Source organism: Falco biarmicus, chromosome 15, assembly GCF_023638135.1.
Source record: "Falco biarmicus isolate bFalBia1 chromosome 15, bFalBia1.pri, whole genome shotgun sequence".
In the NCBI taxonomy this organism is placed as follows: domain Eukaryota; kingdom Metazoa; phylum Chordata; class Aves; order Falconiformes; family Falconidae; genus Falco; species Falco biarmicus.
Window position 1 is genome coordinate 23,439,167 of NC_079302.1, and position 17,228 is coordinate 23,456,394.

Consider the following 17,228-nt stretch of genomic DNA (forward strand, 5'->3'; position numbering starts at 1 on the left):
CCATAGGGATGCCCCGGTGTCTGGGATGTTCCAGTGCCAGGGATGCTCCACTGTTGAGGATGCTCCATTGGGATGCTCAAGTGTTAGGGATGCTCGGGTGTCAAGGATGTTCTGCTGGAATGCTCTAGTACTAGGGATGCTCAACCAGGATGCTCCAGTCCCAAGGATGATCTGCCAGGGTGCTCTGGTGTCAGGGATGCTGCAGTGTTAGGAATGCTCCACTGTCGGGGATGCTGCACTGGGATGCTCCAGTGTCAGGGATGCTCCAGGCCCTGGGGAGCTCCACACTGCTGGGCAGGGCTGCTTGGTGGGCAGCTGGGCTGAACCCCTCCATGTGGTGGGGGAGACGGCAGCAGAGGGAGGAGCTGCCCTGCCCCAGGCAGCCCAGAGCTGGGGGTGCAGCAGTACCAGCAGGGCAGCTCAGTGTCTGCAAGGCCAGGGCTGGTGCTAACAATGGTCCAAGACGGGTCATGTAGTGTTCATCATCACGGCTACGGTGGGCTTGGAAGGGAGCACACAAAGGAGAGCCAGGACCCCTGGGAGGACCCAGGGGGGACTTCGGATGCATCGCGGATGGGACTAGGCTCATGGGAAGGTCTCATGGCTCTTGGACTTAGCATGAAGCATTGCTGGGCATGCTGAGCACAACCCAACAAGGCAAAAGCAATTTTTCTTTCTGATTGATGATCTGGGCAGTGCTGATGGCCCAGTGCAATGGAAGGGCAAGCAGCGAGCCTTCCACTCGCTTCTGGCTCTGGCCTGGGCTTCCAGTGCAAGTAAGGTGTGAGCAGAGTAGGGGGGAGCTCTACAGAGACACCCAAGCACAGGCTGGGTCCAAAAGGCCATGGCGGCAGGGTATGACCAGCCTGGGGGAGGCAAAGCAAAGGGGGGCGTTTAATTACACCTTTGTCAACTTAAAAGGGGAGCAGGAGGCAGGCTCTTCCCTGCGGCATCCCTTGCAAAGCCATTCCTGCGCTGCCTTTCCTGGTAGGAGCCGGCTGGCAGGGGTGGCAGCAGCAGGCTGCTTTCCCCAGCCATTTTCTTCCACTGGCAAATGCTCCCAGCAAACGCTCGCTGCACATTTGTGCCTGGTCAGAATGCTGGGAACAGGTGACACTGCCGGGGGGGTGTTCTGCAGTCTGCTCCCCCTGGGCCAGCGGGCTCTGCCTGGCACTCAGCATCTGAGGGTGCCTGTGCCATAGGCAGCACCAGCCAGATGCTCAGGCTGGCCAAGGTGTCCTTCTGTCGTGGCTCCAGAGACACAGCTCAGAGCTGGCTCCTCATGAAGCACGCTGCCAGTGAGTGTCCCTTCCTTTGCCCTGCCAGGTGGCACCCATGCTGCTTGGGCATCCCTTGCTGCCCCCCCCCGCCCCCCCCCCCCCCGCCCCGGGACACGGGGCCCTGGATCTGGGAGCCACAGGGATGGGATGTGGGAGACAGGGCACCTCCTGGGGCATGGGGGATGGCCCAGGGTCAGTGGGCAAGTGGAAGATTTTAGGGGTTTCTGAGAGAGGCTGGGGAGGTGAGGGGGACCCAGAAACCATAGGGGTGCCCCTGGGGTGCTCCCAGGATGGTGTTCAGGCAGCATGGGGGATGGCCCAGGGTCAGTGGGCAAGTGGAAGATTTTAGGGGTTTCTGAGAGAGGCTGGGGAGGTGAGGGGGACCCAGAAACCATAGGGGTGCCCCTGGGGTGCTCCCAGGATGGTGTTCAGGCAGCATCTGGGGCAGGGGCGGGTGGTCTTGGCTGGCAGCAGAAGGGGCTGGGCTGGGAGAGGGATTGGGGGTGGGGTGGGGGGATTAGTGGGTGCAGGAGGACTGGGCCAGGGTGAGGTGACCTGGGCAGAGCAAAGGCACCAAGGGAGGGCACAGGGGACCAGAGGGATGTAGGGGGCACTGGGCAAATGCCAGGGGACTGGTGTGGGGCAGGGGGCACTGGGGCAGGGGCAAGGGGCACCAGGGAAGGTGCAGAGGGGACTGGCATGGGTCAAGGGACACTGGGGCATGTGCAGGGGCACCAGGGTGATACAGGTGACAACAGGGAAGGTGCAGGGAGGACCAGGACAGGGGTCTGGCATGGGGCAGGGGGGACCAGGGCAGGGGTCTGGCATGGGCAGGGGACACTGGAGCAGGAGCAGGGGGACTGAGGTGGGGCAGGGGACACCAGGGGGGTGCAGGTGACCCGAGGTGAAGAGGGATGCAGGAGGTGAGCAGGGTGGTGTTGGGTCCTGGGGCAGTGGTGGGTGTGGGGTGGGACATTACCAGGGGCCAGGACAGTATTGGGGGGGGCCAGGGCAGTACCAGGGGCCTGGGACATCGTGGGGGTGCCGGGGCACCATGGGGAGGCTGGGGCAGTACCGGGCCGTGGCATCGCGGGGGTGGGGGGGGGGGGGGGGGGGGGGAGGGGGCGGCGGTACCGGGGACCCGGGGCAGTACGTGGACTGGGGGCGGTACCGGAGGGGCCGGGGCAGTACCGGAGGGGAGGGGCCGGGGCAGTACCGGGGCCGGGGCATCATGGGGGCGCTGGGGCAGTACCGGGGGGCCGGGGCAGTACCGAGGGGCCGGGGCAGTACCGAGGGGCCGGGGCAGTACCGGGGAAGGCCGGGCAGTACCGGGGCCCGGCGCATTACCGGGGGCCGTGGCAGTACCGGAGGGGCAGGGGCAGTACCGGGGGGCCGGGACAGTACCGGGGCCCGGGGCTGTACAGGGGACCCGGGACATCATGGGGGACCCGGGGCAGTACCGGGGGCCGAGGCAGTACCGGGCCCGGTGGGGCGGGGAGCGGCGGGCGGGGCCGGTGGCGCGGGGCGTGGGGGGCCGGCCCGGCGCGGCCCCACGTGCGCGTGACGCGGGCGGGGGCCGGGAGCGCGGGGAGCGGCGGGGAGCGGCGGGGACGGCGGGGAGCGGCGGGCACGGCGCGGGGCCATGCAGCCCCCGGCAGCCTCCCCCGGCCCCGCCGCCCCGGCGGGCGCCGAGCTGCTGCGGTGGCAGTGGCGGGAGGTGCAAGCGCCCTGCCTGGTGGCCGCCTGGATCCTGGTGGCCAGCCTGGCCAAGATCGGTGAGTGTCCCCTGCACCGTCCCCCGTCCCCCCCGCGGTCCCCCCGGCGCTCCGGGAGCAGCTGCGCCCATCCCCGGGGCCGGCAGGGTGGGCTGCGGCGTCCCCGGCGGGCGCAGGGGCATCGGAGGCGAGGGATGGCACTGCACACCGGGACACGGGTCACGGGGACAGATGGCCAGAACCTGGCTGGTCACCACCCTTAGCGGGGCTGCGGTGGCCAGGCACGACCCACGCCACATCCTCTGGCCCCGGCCGCGGGATGATGAGCAATGACAAGGTGGAAGGACAAGGCGGGGGCCCGGGCCCGTTTTCCCTGCGACGGCCGGGTGGGTGGGCGCGGGGCAGGGAGGGTCGGGGGGAGCAGAGGAGCTGAGCAGAGGTGCCCAGCAGGGTGCCCCGTGCCCCGGCAGCTGGCACAGCACATGCGTCAGCAGGGCTGGAAGCTGTTTGATCCCCCCAGCCCCGGGAAGGGCTCCGTGGTGCCGGTGTTGGGCAAGACGTGTCCCCGGCAGCCAGGGGACGGGCCTGCGCCCGCGGTCCCCTTGGGTGGGTCACTCCAGATGTGCACGGCCTGGGGCTGTCGTGCTCCCCAGCACAGGGCCACGCAGCCGGGGGGAGGCTCCGCCGCGAGAGGCTGCGTGGGAAGGTGCAAGGAGGATGTGTGCGAGCTGCCGCAGGGCTCTGCTCCCCGCTGGCACCTTGGGTGCTGGGGAGGGGGCACCCACGCATGGGTGCTGAGCAGGGTCGCCGGGGGGTTGCTCCCCCACAGTGCCCCTGCCTGCCGTTGTGGGCTCAGGGGACGAGATGGTGACCTTGAGGCAGCTTTCCTCCTTGGGGGCCCCACTGTGGGCACAGCCCTGGTGGCAGGGGTGCGGGCACCCTCATGGTTTAGAGCTGGCTCAAGAAATGTGGGTTTGGAGTTAGGCAGGGGAGTCTCCAAGCAGCTGGGGACCAGCAGCTCTTGGTACACAGGGAACAGCTACAGCCGTGACCACCAGCTGGCCTCTGCTTGTCCCAGGCATCTTGGAAACCACCACCACGGACTTCATGCTCCTGTCTTCCTTGCCTTCTCGCAAGGGACACCTAAAGCATCACGAGGAATGAATTAAAGAGTGTCGTGAGCTTAAAAATACAGCCCTCTGTCTGCAGCTGTGCCACCTCCAGCTGCCGAGTGCATCCCTCCTACCTGCAGAAGATCAGAGAGACGATTCCTTTCCCTGGCTCTTATTTTCTTCTTTCAAACGCCTCCCCAGAGCTGCTCCCTGCACGGGTTCCCCTTGACGCACTGCCCTCACCGCCTTTCCCTCTGCCCTGGCAGTGCCAGCAGGTGTGGTGGGGCCTGAGCTGGGCTCATTCCCAAGCCCCCAGCCCCACCACACTCTTCCAGGCCTGAGGTGAGATGATGGCCATTCTCCCTCTCCATTTGGGAGACACAACCCTGATGGCTGGGAGCTCTGGGCTGCCTGGCTTAGCGCATCCGATGGGTCCGATGGATACTCGGATCCCAGAGTGACACCCAGACCTGGGGCAGGGCTGCGGGAGCCCACTGGCAGGGGTGTCCCTGGAGGTGGCACGTGCGGTCCCCAGGGTGCATGGGAGCCCACAGAGGAGCTGGAGCTGGGGCGGAGGATGCTGGGGTGCGGAAGGGGCAGCGCTGGCCGCGGCAGCCATGGACGCCGAGCGTAGGCTGGCGCAGAGGAGTTGTTGCAGTTGTGGCGCTGGGCTGCCAGCTCACAGCCCTGTGACTGCAGGGGAGGAAGCAGCCCCACGCCTGGGTGATGGGGAAATGACACTGCGGGCTCTGTTCTCGGAGGCGGTCATGATGCCGGGGTGCCCTGAGCCAGCAAACACCCGGGGCGGAGAAAGGCTGGCTTGGGTGTTGCCTTCCTGCACAGCAAGGCACCATCCGGGCTTTGCTGCTTTTTCCGTACTTGGTCAGAGCGCAGACCTGCTTGGACGGGATGTGGGGAAGAGGGAAGTGACGAGCATTGCCCCAAACATACTCCTCATCCACAGCTGCCCTGTGGGCAGGGGTTTGCCAGCAGGCAAATGTTTTTCCACCCAGTGGCATCCCCATGGGTGGCAACCCTCTCTTGTTACACCATCACCTCTGTCCCCAGCTGCCTGGGTCTCGGTTTAGGTGTTTTGCCATTTCCCAAGCACCAGAGGAGTGGAGCAGGTTTTGGCCCTGAATCCTCCCAATGGCAAATCCTGTATTATGGATGCCTTGAATGTGGATTATGGTTCTGAAGTTAACTCACATGTGGCTAAGTTACTGTTGCTGTGGGAACCTTTAATGCTGAAATCCTTGACTAGCGCGTGTAAAATTAGAGCTTGTTCCACCCGTCCCCGCTGGCTGCTCCCTGCAGCACAGAGCAGCTCCTGTGCTGTCATTTGCTTGGGAGGGTGGCAGCATCCACCCTCAGCCAAGGGAGTTTTGGGCAAGCAGGGTCTTTCCCATCGATGCTGCTCCCTTCTTTGCCCAAGTTTTTGGTTCAAGGGAATGAGTGATGGATGACAGCCAGAAGCAATGTCCTCATGTGCCCATAGCATGTCTGTGGATTGTCCTGGGTCTCTCCAGCTGGCCAGGACATATCTCCGCAGCACAGGGAGTGCAGATGGGTTGCCAGAGCGGGGACTGGGGATCTTGGCAATGCTCCCGAGTGTGCAGAAAGGGGCTAGATGCCTCATTCCCTTTTTGAAAACTTCAGAGCTTTGTTCCCGTGGGAGGGAAGTGGTTTCGCCGCCTGCCGCAGGCGCTGCGCGAGTGCTGTTCACCCACCGGCGCTGCCTTCACCAGGCTCAGGTGGGGCGAATGGGGCTCTGCTGTGGCTTTTGTGATCATTTAGCAGGAATTTGGCTGGGCTGGAGTTCAGCCAGCCCTTCTCCAGGCTGTGGGTTTGCTTGGAGGGCTGTAGTGTCTGTATTGCCACTGTCTCCGTGGCTGAACTGCAGCCCCTGGCAGTGAACGGAGGCAGCTGGGGGCGAGGGTGGATGCCCTGGGCTCTGTGGCTGGGCCGCTTGGTCACAGAGCTACAGCAGAGGGATGGCCCTGGGTGCTCTGCGGCTCTTCCCCCTGGAGGTGGTCGGTGATGGAGTTGCAGATCATGCCACCCCCGCGCTTGCCACTCTGCCCTTGCCAGCTGCAGCTTTGTTGCCGGTGCGTTATGGCAGGGGAGCAGTGCTGGCGCTCACCAGGATGGCGTGGACAGGGCTTACGGTGCCAAGGAGCAGCGCAGGTCACTGTGAAGGTCTCAACGAGAGGAAGAGGAGTCCTTAGCCTGTGTGGTTGGTGGTGGGCTCGAAGATGTGTCTAGTTAGGGACCAGATCTTTGACACTGAATTATCTTCTCTAATTCAGTGCTCAGCTGCAGCAAAGGAAAGCAAATCAGCTAAGAGGTGTTAGGAAAGGAGAAAGCAAGAACATCATGAGGCCACGATCTCAGTTCCCAGGGTGTCCGCATCTCAGGGGCACTGGGACCTGTTCCAGAAAGGACAAAGGACTGGGACAGGTTCAGAGGAGAGCAAGGGCATAGAGACATGGAAACCAATGAATGCAGCACTGCCCATTCCTGGGCTCCTCTCCAGGTCTATGCCACTGGAGACAGGACCCTGGGCTAGGCAGACCTTATGGTCTGTCCATGGGGGTTCTTAAGGAGCGAAGAAGCCGAGTGACCCAGGGTTGATGTGTGACCACAGCACAGCTTTCCTTCTGGTGGGATGACTTGGCACAAGCAATGGGCACCTTTAATCCAGCTAAAGGGCTTCAGGGACTGGGTTTGTTGGTGTTGGCAGCAGGGCTGGGCTTGCAGCCAAGTGGTGGCTCAGAGGCTGCCCTGATGTTCCTTGTACCTGCTGGGTGCTCAAGGACAGAGGTGTCTCTGGGAATACCTGGAAGGACCCACTCCCCAGGAGAAGGTTTCTTCGTGTGATGGCCAAGTCATACTACAGACCTGGGTGGGATGTCACAAGTGAAGGCAGCAGAACTCAGTGATGGGGGGGGTGGGCAAAACTGCTGTGACCAACAGCCTTTCTCCAAGCACTGCCCTTTTGGGGTAGCGAAAATACAGCACCCTACACGAGGGAGGAGAAATCTGCAGGGATGGGGCATTGCTCACCTGGAAGCTGGAATGATTTGGGATTACAGAGAACACCCTGGCCTTGGGGACAAGGCTGCCTGGAGGAGCATATCCCCTGTGCTGGCTGGTGTGACATCCTGCTGGCTTGTGCCTGAGCTGCATGCTCACTGCCACATTGCTGATGGGTGAATACCAGGGCATACTCTGCTTGCTTTAAAAAAAGATATCCTGTTCCATGGCAGTTTAAGATTTGGTCCAAATCTTGCATGGAGTAAACTGATTATTCAAAGCACCTCTAAATCCATAGCTCTCGTGTGTCTGGTTTTTGCATGCAGGTAGGTTAGCCTGTGCTGAGGAAGCTTGTGCTCTGGCATGGAGACTGGCTTGTGCTGCAGTGGTTTGCATGCTGCTCCGTCTGCTTGCTCAGACGGCTGCAAACAAGGTCACCTCATCACCAGGGCTGAGCATCCTCGTCTCTGAGTGGGTGACATGTCCCAGTGAACCAGGATGCCTTCGCTCGAACAGCAGCCAGCACTGCTTGTGACACTGTGGACGTGCTCGCTGGCTGCTTTTACACTTTTAAGTGCAGATACCAGAGGCCAAGAAAAGCAAAATGCCTGGCTGCTTGGCTTATTAGAGAGTGGATGAGGAGCAGAGGGAGGTCCCAAAGAGTCAGGGACCTGAAATCCTGGCCTGGGAGTTAGCTGGAAGGTCTTCTGTGCACACATGGCCACGAAGCAGCCTTAGGTGCTCCCTTGTCTTCCCCAGGGTCCACCATGCATCAGCCAACTCTTCTGTGGAGGCTGTGAATCTGGGATACCCTGTCCATGTGCCTGTTTGGCTGATGATCTCATTCTTCTTTTTCTTCTAGTTTTCCACCTGTCAAGGAAGGTGACATCCATTGTCCCAGAGAGCTGCCTTCTCATCCTGCTGGGCCTGGGCCTGGGGGGCATCGTGTTGGCTGTGGCAAAGAAAGCTGAGTACCAGCTGGAGCCCAACATGTTCTTCCTCTTCCTTCTGCCCCCCATCGTCCTAGACTCGGGCTATTTCATGCCCAGCCGGCTGTTCTTCGACAACATTGGTGCCATTCTCACCTATGCAGTGGTGGGCACGCTCTGGAACTCCTTCACCACTGGCACTGCGCTCTGGGGGCTGCATCGGGCCGGGCTCATGGGTGGGTGCACAGGACCACCCAGCTTGGACCACATCCCTAAAAGATGGGTTGGAGGTGCAAAGCATCCCCACATTCAGAGCCCACTGCCTGGCCCTGTCATGGATTCCCAGGAATTATAGCAGGAATGAGGTCCTGGCATCCTGGGAACGGTTCTCTGGCAGGACTGTCAAGTGTGCAGGACAAATGGGTCCTCTTGGCACTGGGCTGACTCATGTCTTTGCTATTTTTGTCGCCGACCTTGGCTAGCTTTGCTGGCTTGCTGCTGTGTTCCCTGTCCTCTGCTGGAGCCACTGGCCCTGGCCAGCGTTCTGAGCTCTCTTGAGCTCTGAGGAATTGCTTGATGCCAGGGATTGAGGTGCGGCTGCTGAGCCTCCTTTGGTACATACCTGCCAGCAGGGCAGCGATGCACCTGGGTGCCAAGAGGGACACGCAGGCTGTGCTCCCCTCATGTTGCAGCAAGGATGTGCTGAGCCCTGCTTCGCCTGGGGGACCCCAGAGGTCTGGGGGCACTCTCAGGCTCAGCCTGCTGCACTCCAACCTGGGATGCTGCAGCCAAGTCGCTGGGAGCAGATGAGGGACAGGCTTGTTTCAGCCTGGTGAGAGGAGCTCTGGGGCAGATGGTCTGCTTGAACTTGGTCCTTCTGTCCTAGCAGATCCAGGCGTCGAAGCTGGGCTGATGGATTTCCTGCTCTTCGGCAGCCTCATCTCCGCTGTGGATCCTGTGGCAGTGCTGGCTGTCTTCGAAGAGGTCCATGTAAATGAGACCCTCTTCATTATCGTGTTTGGCGAGTCTCTCCTGAATGATGCTGTCACTGTGGTGAGTTGCAGTTTGGGGGACCCTAATGTAGAGCCTGACATGGGCCAGGGGGCTGGAGTCCCCCAGGATGGGCAGAGGACGCAGGTGACATCCCCAAGCTGGGGGCAGACCCATGCCATGCTCTCTTGGTCTTTCCTCTCCTGGCCCTGGGGGACTGTGCCGGCTGGGATGAGCAGGTGACACAACCTGGCAGATTTGCGGCAAGTGATGCCTCTTCTGCAGGGTCCCTCGGGCCTGCAGGGGCTGCCCCTCTCAAGGCAGGGCAACACTCTGCCTTCCCCAAAGGATTTGCCTTGCCTGCAGGTGCTGTACAAGGTCTTCAACTCTTTTGTGGAGCTGGGCCCAGCGCACATCCATGCCACAGACTATGTGAAGGGGGTAGGTGAGTATGTGCCCCACCAGCCCCTCCGCCTTTTCCTCCGGTGTGGAAGTGGGCGGGGCACACATGGGTGCTGTCATACTGTGGGGTGGGCATTGAGCACCACGGCTCTGTCATCTCCATCCCAGTGGTCATGTGCTGGCTGTCGTCATAGGATGGCTCAGTGGGAACACAGGTGGGAGCACAGGGCTCGGCCAGCCCGGTGTGGTATGGCTGTGGGGCACAGGAGCTGGGCTCGCTTGCTTGTGGTGCAAATGAATCTTCTCCCCGCACCAGCATCCTTCTTCCTGGTGAGCCTGGGGGGCACAGCTGTGGGGCTGCTCTTCGCCTTCCTCCTGGCCCTGATCACGCGGTTCACCAAGCGTGTGCGCATCATCGAGCCACTCTTTGTCTTCCTCCTGGCCTACGTTGCATACCTTGCTGCCGAGATGGTCTCGCTTTCCTCCATCCTGGCGTGAGTACCAGAGTGTCCCTTGGGGGGTCTAGGAAATGGGGAGTGCAGTGCTGAGCAGCAAGAGGCAGCAAGCAGATCCACTCCTCATCCCACCATAGGGTCATGCCAGCTCCTTCTGCCCCTCTGCAGAGTCACCTTTTGTGGGATCTGCTGCAAGAAGTATGTGGAAGCCAATATCTCCCAGAAATCCCGCACCACGGTCAAGTACACCATGAAGACACTGGCTAGCAGCTCAGAGACCATTATCTTCATGTTTCTGGGCATCTCGGCTGTGGACACCTCCAAGTGGGCATGGGACACAGCACTGGTGCTGGGTACCCTGTTCTTTATCCTGCTCTTCAGAGCTGTGGGTCAGTTTGCCTTGCTGTACTTCTGGCTGATAGTACCCAGCCCTTTTCAGGCCAAAAAGTGGTATCCCCCAAGAAAGGCTGGGGCATGAGGCCAGCCACAGCTCCTGGCTGGTGTTTTGTCCCATGTCCAGGAGCAGGTAGGGCTCTGCCAGCATTCCGTCCTCTCCTCCTTCTTTGCTAGGTGTTGTCCTCCAGACCTACGTGCTCAACCGCTTCCGCCTCATCCCCCTGGACAGGATCGATCAGGTGGTCATGTCATATGGTGGCCTCCGCGGAGCCGTGGCTTTCGCCCTGGTCATCCTTCTGGACAGGACAAAGGTGAAAGCCAAGGACTACTTTGTGGCAACGACCATCGTGGTGGTGTTCTTCACCGTCATTGTGCAGGTGAGGATGGCCAGTGTGCCCTCCTCCTGTGCCACCTTCTGGCCCCAGAGCTGGCCTGGGGTGCAAGTACCTTTTTGCCAGTGACCTTTGGTCCTCAGTGCATCCTGGCACCCCATCCATCACCAGACTGGTGTGTAGGACCACTGCAGTGACTGTTGTGATGATGGGACTGTGGCCCATGTTGTTTCCCCATTGGCCCCTTGTTCTGGGATGGGCTCCAAGAGCAGCGATGGCATGTGCCTGGCCAGGCCATTCTCTTTACACAGCTGCTGATGGCCCCCGGCTCTGGGTCTCCTGCACCCCAGGAAGGGGAGCCCATGGGGTGGATAGGTGCGAGCCTAGGGGAAGGGGGACTGGGAGGGTACAACATGGTCACTGCCTGCCAGGACGCAGGACCATTGCCCAGGTCCTGACTGCAGGGGGTCGGGTTGGTAGGGGCATGCACGGTTGGCACAGCTGCTGTCCCCGGTCACTTCGTGCTGCTTTTGCTCCCCGTGCCCCAGCCATGCACCCTCTCGCCCTCCCAGTCTTTCCCTTGCCTTCTCCTGCTGTTCCAGGGCCTCACCATCAAACCTCTGGTGACATGGCTGAAGGTGAAACGCAGTGACCATCACAAGCCCACGCTGAATGAGGAGCTGCATGAGCACGTAGGTGCTGGTGCTGGAACTGGGGGCTGGGTAAGGGTGATGCACAGCCTTGGCACCCCTGGGGCACCCACAGCCTTGCTACTGCTCTCACCCTCTTCTCCTCGCTCAAGGCCTTTGACCACATCCTGGCAGCGGTGGAGGACATCGTGGGGCACCATGGCTACCATTACTGGCGGGACAAGTGAGTGTCTTAGCCAGGATCCTCTGCCAGCCATCAGGTGGATGGGGGACACATGCCAGCCATGGGGATATTGCAGGGTCCCCGCTGGATGACACCCCTGCTGCAGGCAGAGCAGCAGGACCAGGAAGGCTGTATGTCTGTGTGTCAGTCCATCTGGAAGGGGACCATCTGGCTGCTGTTGCGCAGCAGACCAAGGTCCCAAAAGCATCCCAGAGAGAGGTTGGGCAGGTGTGGTTGGGGGTGCTGGGGGAGCTGTCATTGCTTGCCCATGCCAGCACTGCTGGAGGGCTGTGGCATGTCCATGGTGGTGTTGATGGCTCTGTGTCTCCCCATGGATGGAGCTGCTCCGAGCGCTGAGGGGGGAACAGCCCTGTTAAAGCCTGCGCAGTGTTTATCTGCAGCACGGTGACAGGAAAAGGATGCAAAGAGCCTGTTTCCTGGAGGGGAAGCACTCCAGCGGGGCAGCCACACCGGTCCCAGTCCCGCTCCCATCCCATCACCTCCAACAGACCCGCTGGTCTCTGGCTTCCCCTTGGGCAGAGACAAAGGGTCATTGTGTCCCTCCTACTGTCCCTGGCAGCGTCTCCCTGAGGAACAGCCAGGTCCTGCATGCCCAGCCCGCTTCCGCCGTGCTTTGGACACTCAGCCTTGCGTGGGTCCCTGGCCACGGTACCCTGTTGGGAGTTAAACCACCTGTGTTTTCGTCTCGTGGCAGGTGGGAACAGTTCGACAAGAAGTACCTGAGCCAGGTCCTGATGCGGAAATCTGCCTACAGGCTGCGGGACGAGATCTGGGATGTCTACTACAAGCTGAACATCCGTGATGCTATCAGCTTCGTTGACCAGGTAGGGGCACATGGTGGGGACTGGGTGGCAGGATGGCCCTGACAGGAGCTGGCTGGCTGGGGTGGTGGCCCCCCACCATGTATGGCCACACATGTACCCTCTGGCCAGGCAGTGGGGACCCCCCAGCCCAGCTGGGTTCTGGTCGCCCTGATGCCAGCCTTGCCCTTCCACATCCCAGGGTGGCCATGTGCTCTCGGCTGCCAAGCTGGCGCTGCCTTCCATGCCCAGCCGCACATCCATGTCAGAGTCATCGGTCACAAACCTCCTGTGAGTACAAGCGTTCCTCCGAGCCCCTGGGCAGACCTCACTGGACTCCCCATGGCTGCCCTTTTCCCTGGGGGTGGGTTGTGCTGGGGCTGGCAGGGGGCTGGCAGGATGCAGGCATGGGGTTCAGCCCCACCATCTCCATCTCCTCGCCAGGAGGGAGAGCGGGAGCGGCGCATGCCTGGACCTGCAGGTGATCGACACGGTGCGGAGCCGCCGGGACAAGGAGGATGCTGCCATGCACCATGTGCTGCGAGGGAGCCTCTACAAGCCCCGCCGGCGGGTGAGCCCTCCCTGGCCGTGGTGTGCGGCTGACCCCGAGGGTAGCAGCACTTGCAAGAGGATGCTCTGTGGGGCCAGCTGCTCACCCTGTGTCTCTTTGCCTCTCCCTCGGCCAGTACAAGGCCAGCTACAGCCGTCACTTCATCTCTCCAGATACACAAGAGCGCCAAGATAAAGAAGTCTTCCGGCAGAACATGAAGAGGCGTCTGGAGACCTTCAAGTCAACAAAGCACAATGTCTGCTCCTCCAAGAACAAGGCCAGGCTGAAAGAAAAGGGCAGGAAAAAGGCAAGCGTTCCCCAGCCTCCTGCTCCTTTCCTAGTTCTGAGATTTGGCCTCCCACAGGATGCAGGCAGTGAGGTCCTGTGGGGTGTAGGTGAGGTGCTGCAGGGCATTGGCAGCTCCAGAGCCAGCGGGGAAAGCAGCTCATCTCGTCACAGTTCTGTGTATGCCCTGTGAGCATGCAGGTGTCGCATGCCCTTGTGTGCCCCCCATGCCAGCACTGCTGTGGGGTGGTTCTTCCCTGGGCAAAGCAGTCCCAAGCCCCAGAGGACCCCCACGTTTGTTTTCCAAGAGCACTCAGCATAATGCAGGTCCAGGTTCAGAAGCATGGCATTGAGCCTTAAATTGAGCCTTAAGTGTCTTCTCTCATTTGGAGGCTTTTGCATGGCAGTGGAGCTCTTTGTTGTAGGGCCATGAAAGCACGATGCCTAAGGACTAGGAACCACTGACTGCCAGCTGCCATCTAGCTGGGGTGGGAATCTGTGTCCCTGGGGTCACCCTGGCTTGCAGGTCCCCTGGGTTGGGGTTAGGGGTTTGCATGGGGCAGGTCCCAGCTGGTCCCTCTTCCTTCACAGAAGAACATCTCTTTAACCAAAGAGACACCCAATGGGAAGACGCACAGAAACATCCCCTGGCAGGAGGCGGGTAAGGCCGGTGGCAGGTGACTTTTTCAGGTCCTGGCAAGGTGGGATGGGAGCAGTGTGTCTTCCCACTGCCAGCTGAGTGGCATGTCAGCACCCGGGTTGTGCTAGCACCAAGTCCTTCTTCCATGGGTGCAGTCCTTCCCCCACAGGGTAGCCCATCCTTCAAACCAACTCCATCCATCTGGCTGCAGCTCCTGTCCTGGTGATGGTCAGTTCAGAGGAGGAGGAGAGCGATAGCTCGGAGACAGAGAGAGAGGATGACGAAGGGATTGTGTTCATCGCTCGAGCCACCGATGAGGTTCTGCAGGGAAAGACAGCTCCTGGTAGGCACCAATGGTCCCATGCAAGGGCAGCTGCCATTGGGTAGCTTGTCCTTCCTCCACCTGGGGAGCCAAGTTGCCTTGGCCTGGGCAAAGCCAAAGTCAGCAGAGCATGAATGGGAGAATCACTGCTCTCTGTGGCTCTGGAGGCAGGGCAGAGCCTCCCCAGTGGCTCCTGCTTCCCTGGGCTAGCTGGCCATTCGATAGTGGTTGGTTCTGCAATGTTTGCAGGGCCCAGGAAGAGAGCAAGAGCTGTGCAAGATGCCTCTCACTGTCCCTTCTTCTGCATCCCCAGGCAGCCTGGACGTCTGCCCCAGCCCCTGCATCATCCCACCATCGCCCACCTTGGCAGAGAAGGAGCTTCCATGGAAAGGAGACCAGGCTGATCTGGCTGTTTATGTCTCCTCGGAGACCACCAAAATCGTGCCAGTGGATATGCAGAAGGCGTGGAACCAAAGCATCTCCTCCCTGGAGAGCATCGCTTCCCCCCCAGGCATCGAGAGCGGACCTCAGCACCGGAGATTTGCCTGCCCTGTGCTGGAGGAGCAACCCCAGTCTGCGAGCCAGGCGATGCCAGAGCAGAGCTCCTGCTTCCAGTTCCCCAGCCACATCTCTAAGAGCGGCCGGTCGCAGAGTGACAGCGGCCCCGATGGTGCTGAGCAGCAGGAGCTGCAGCCTTTGATGGCCACAGAGGAGCAGGGCAGGGTGCTGCCCCCCACCGCAGAGCCCAGGTGGCTGATGTTCAACAGAGCGAGCCACCTCTGAGGCACACTGTGGATGGGGAAGGGGCTAGGGGCTGCGACCGAACTGTGACCTGCTGACCGCTCTGCTGTCTTGCATTGTAAAGCTTGTGTGTGTCTCCATAAACGCCAGGAGCAACAGGAGAACCCAGTAGTCCTCCTGGAGCTGCACTCCAAGGTGGGCTTTGGCTATGCACCTAGTGATGCAAAACTGGTTGATAGTTGGACTTTGTGCTGCAGCAGCAGGTACCAGCCCCATCCACCCACGGAAGCACAGACCCAAACTTCGTTCTTCCTCTGTGGTCCCTACACATTTCTGAAGCTGGGAGACCAGAAATGTTCCTCCCAGGGCTGGGATCCCAATCAGACTTGATCCCATCAGGGCTGTGCTGCCCTGAGGTGCAGGGGTGCTGGCTAATGGGCTGTGGCTCGTGAGTGTAGGAGCATGAGCTGATCTCCAGCCTTGCTGTGAGTAGGAGACCTCCGGGGAGAGGGCTGGGAGTGGCATCCAGTGCATGAGAGCCCATCCACACCCACCGGCCGAGCCGTTGACTTCAAGGCTACAGTGCTAGTTCCTCACAGCATGCACAGAGCTCAGCCAGGAGGCCCCCTGCCACGGCAGCTCTGCGTTCCCCAGGTTATGGAAGTACCACAGAGGCAAGGCCGTGACCTTCTCAGGACTGGGAGCAGCGCTCCTGGGGTTTGGCTCCACCAGGAGCCAGACTGGTGAACCTGTACGCACAGGGACTGCTCTAGCAGCCAACCTGCTGTGCCAGCCTCACACCTGTTGTCTGGATGTGTTCCTGATTAGCTGAGGTGTTCAGCTTTCTGGCTTTGCTAGGAGGTGGCTGCCCTGCACAGCACCCTTGGCATTCATCCTGCCCATATCCCAGTCCCTCCAGTTGCCTGGGGCCCATTGGCTGGGAGGGCTGGTCATGGTGCAAGGAGTGGAGCGAGCAGCAGGTATGAATGTACATCAGGAACAGAGGTGATGGGTGAGAGCTGAGTGCATCTTCAAAGGTCTGTCCCCATCACCTGCCTCCCAGCCACCCCTGGTCCCTCCTGAGAGGGTGGTGGGACCCAGTGACAATGGCCCACACAGTGAATTTGTCCTGCTATGACCCCAAGGGCCAAGAATTGCTCCCTGAGAACGGCTCAGTACACAAGAGCTCAGCATGGCAGCTGGCCACTGGCAATGCAGGAGGGTTGGGGATGCTCCTCTTAGGGAGGAATGGGGACTCAGTGTATTAATCCCCCAAAGCAGGTAAATAACTGTTCCAGCTATGTGGGCATGGTGAGACAGCAGGTGTCAAGGGGACACTTACATGCACCAGGTGAGTGAGCCCATTGTGGGGCCAGTGAGCTGGTGGCACCCCCGGTACTGTCAGCCAGGCTCTGCAAAGGCCGTTCTGCTCTGTAACTGTTTCACCAGATGAGCATGAGACTTTTAAAAGGTTTTTATATAGTTTTGCATTTCTGGTATGCCTTATTCTGGATTTGATTTCTGATATTGGGCCATACTAAATCTCTAGCTGGGTCAGTGTTTTCCTTAGCCTTGGGCACCACAAATGACTCAAGACTTAATATCTTATTTGCAAGAATATTGTTTTAATGTGAAAATATATGCAGAGTATTTTGTAATGTTCAATAAATCGGAGTTGGAGCAGGTGTTGCAGTCTGGTCTGCTTCTGGGAACCTCTGCAGCTCCTGGTTCTTGCAGCTCCTGGTTGGTTCTCCCTCACAGGCACCACGTCCCTGTGCCTCTCTTCTTCTCCACCCAAGGCCACAGCCCCCCCTCTCAGACTCAACGTGCCTAACTGGATTTCCTAGTTTCGATAATATTTGTGGAAAATATGAAATTCTTTCCAAAGAGAAGCTTGCCTGCAGCCATCATTAGGCCATGCCACAGGGAGCAGCCAGCAGAGGCCAGCAGGGATCTGAGACCTGGCTGCCCGGTGTCGTGGCTGCCTGCAAGGCAGCAGAGTGCTGGGAGCCTAGATCTTCCCGTGGCCCTGCTTCCTCTCTCTTTGCCAAAAATATGGTTCAAAAAGGTCTGTTTCAGGGTCTTCTGGATCACAGGAATCTCCTTGCATCTGTGTGTACTGGCTTTGCTCTTCCTTCAGTCTGCTGGCCCCACTCCTAAAGGAGACTCAGTGTGGTTCCCTTGACTCACAAGATGGATGTTTGGCTTGTATTCAACCTGGCATCTACCACCACCCCTAGGTCCTTTTTGGCAGGTCTCTATACAGCTCCTAGCCTTGAGTCCCAGTGGAAGCTCTTGTTCCTCCCGGCACTCCCCATCTGCCCTACGTCCTACCAGCTAGCAATGCTG

At 60.2% G+C, this 17,228-nt stretch overlaps 1 protein-coding gene across 1 annotated transcript; it reads left to right on the top strand.

Annotated features, from left to right (window-relative positions):
- The first annotated feature begins 2,858 nt into the window (after positions 1 to 2,858).
- SLC9A5 (solute carrier family 9 member A5) lies at positions 2,859 to 16,564 on the top strand. Its single transcript, XM_056360997.1, has 16 exons — positions 2,859 to 3,055; positions 8,006 to 8,308; positions 8,962 to 9,125; positions 9,429 to 9,507; positions 9,781 to 9,958; positions 10,088 to 10,308; positions 10,490 to 10,692; positions 11,250 to 11,339; positions 11,450 to 11,520; positions 12,236 to 12,365; positions 12,544 to 12,632; positions 12,786 to 12,912; positions 13,028 to 13,198; positions 13,768 to 13,837; positions 14,028 to 14,159; positions 14,452 to 16,564. Exons 1-16 carry the CDS (start codon positions 2,923 to 2,925, stop codon positions 14,919 to 14,921), a joined length of 2,631 nt encoding a protein of 876 aa, XP_056216972.1. The 5' UTR covers positions 2,859 to 2,922; the 3' UTR covers positions 14,922 to 16,564.
- The last annotated feature ends 664 nt before the right edge of the window (positions 16,565 to 17,228 follow it).

Coding starts and splice junctions, on each gene's coding strand:
- SLC9A5 (XM_056360997.1), top strand. CDS start 2,923: ATGCAGCCCCCGGCAGCCTCCCCCGGCCCCGCCGCCCCGGCGGGCGCC. Junction 9,126..9,428: donor TGAATGATGCTGTCACTGTG/GTGAGTTGCAGT, acceptor CCTTGCCTGCAG/GTGCTGTACAAGGTCTTCAA. Junction 12,633..12,785: donor TCATCGGTCACAAACCTCCT/GTGAGTACAAGC, acceptor TCTCCTCGCCAG/GAGGGAGAGCGGGAGCGGCG.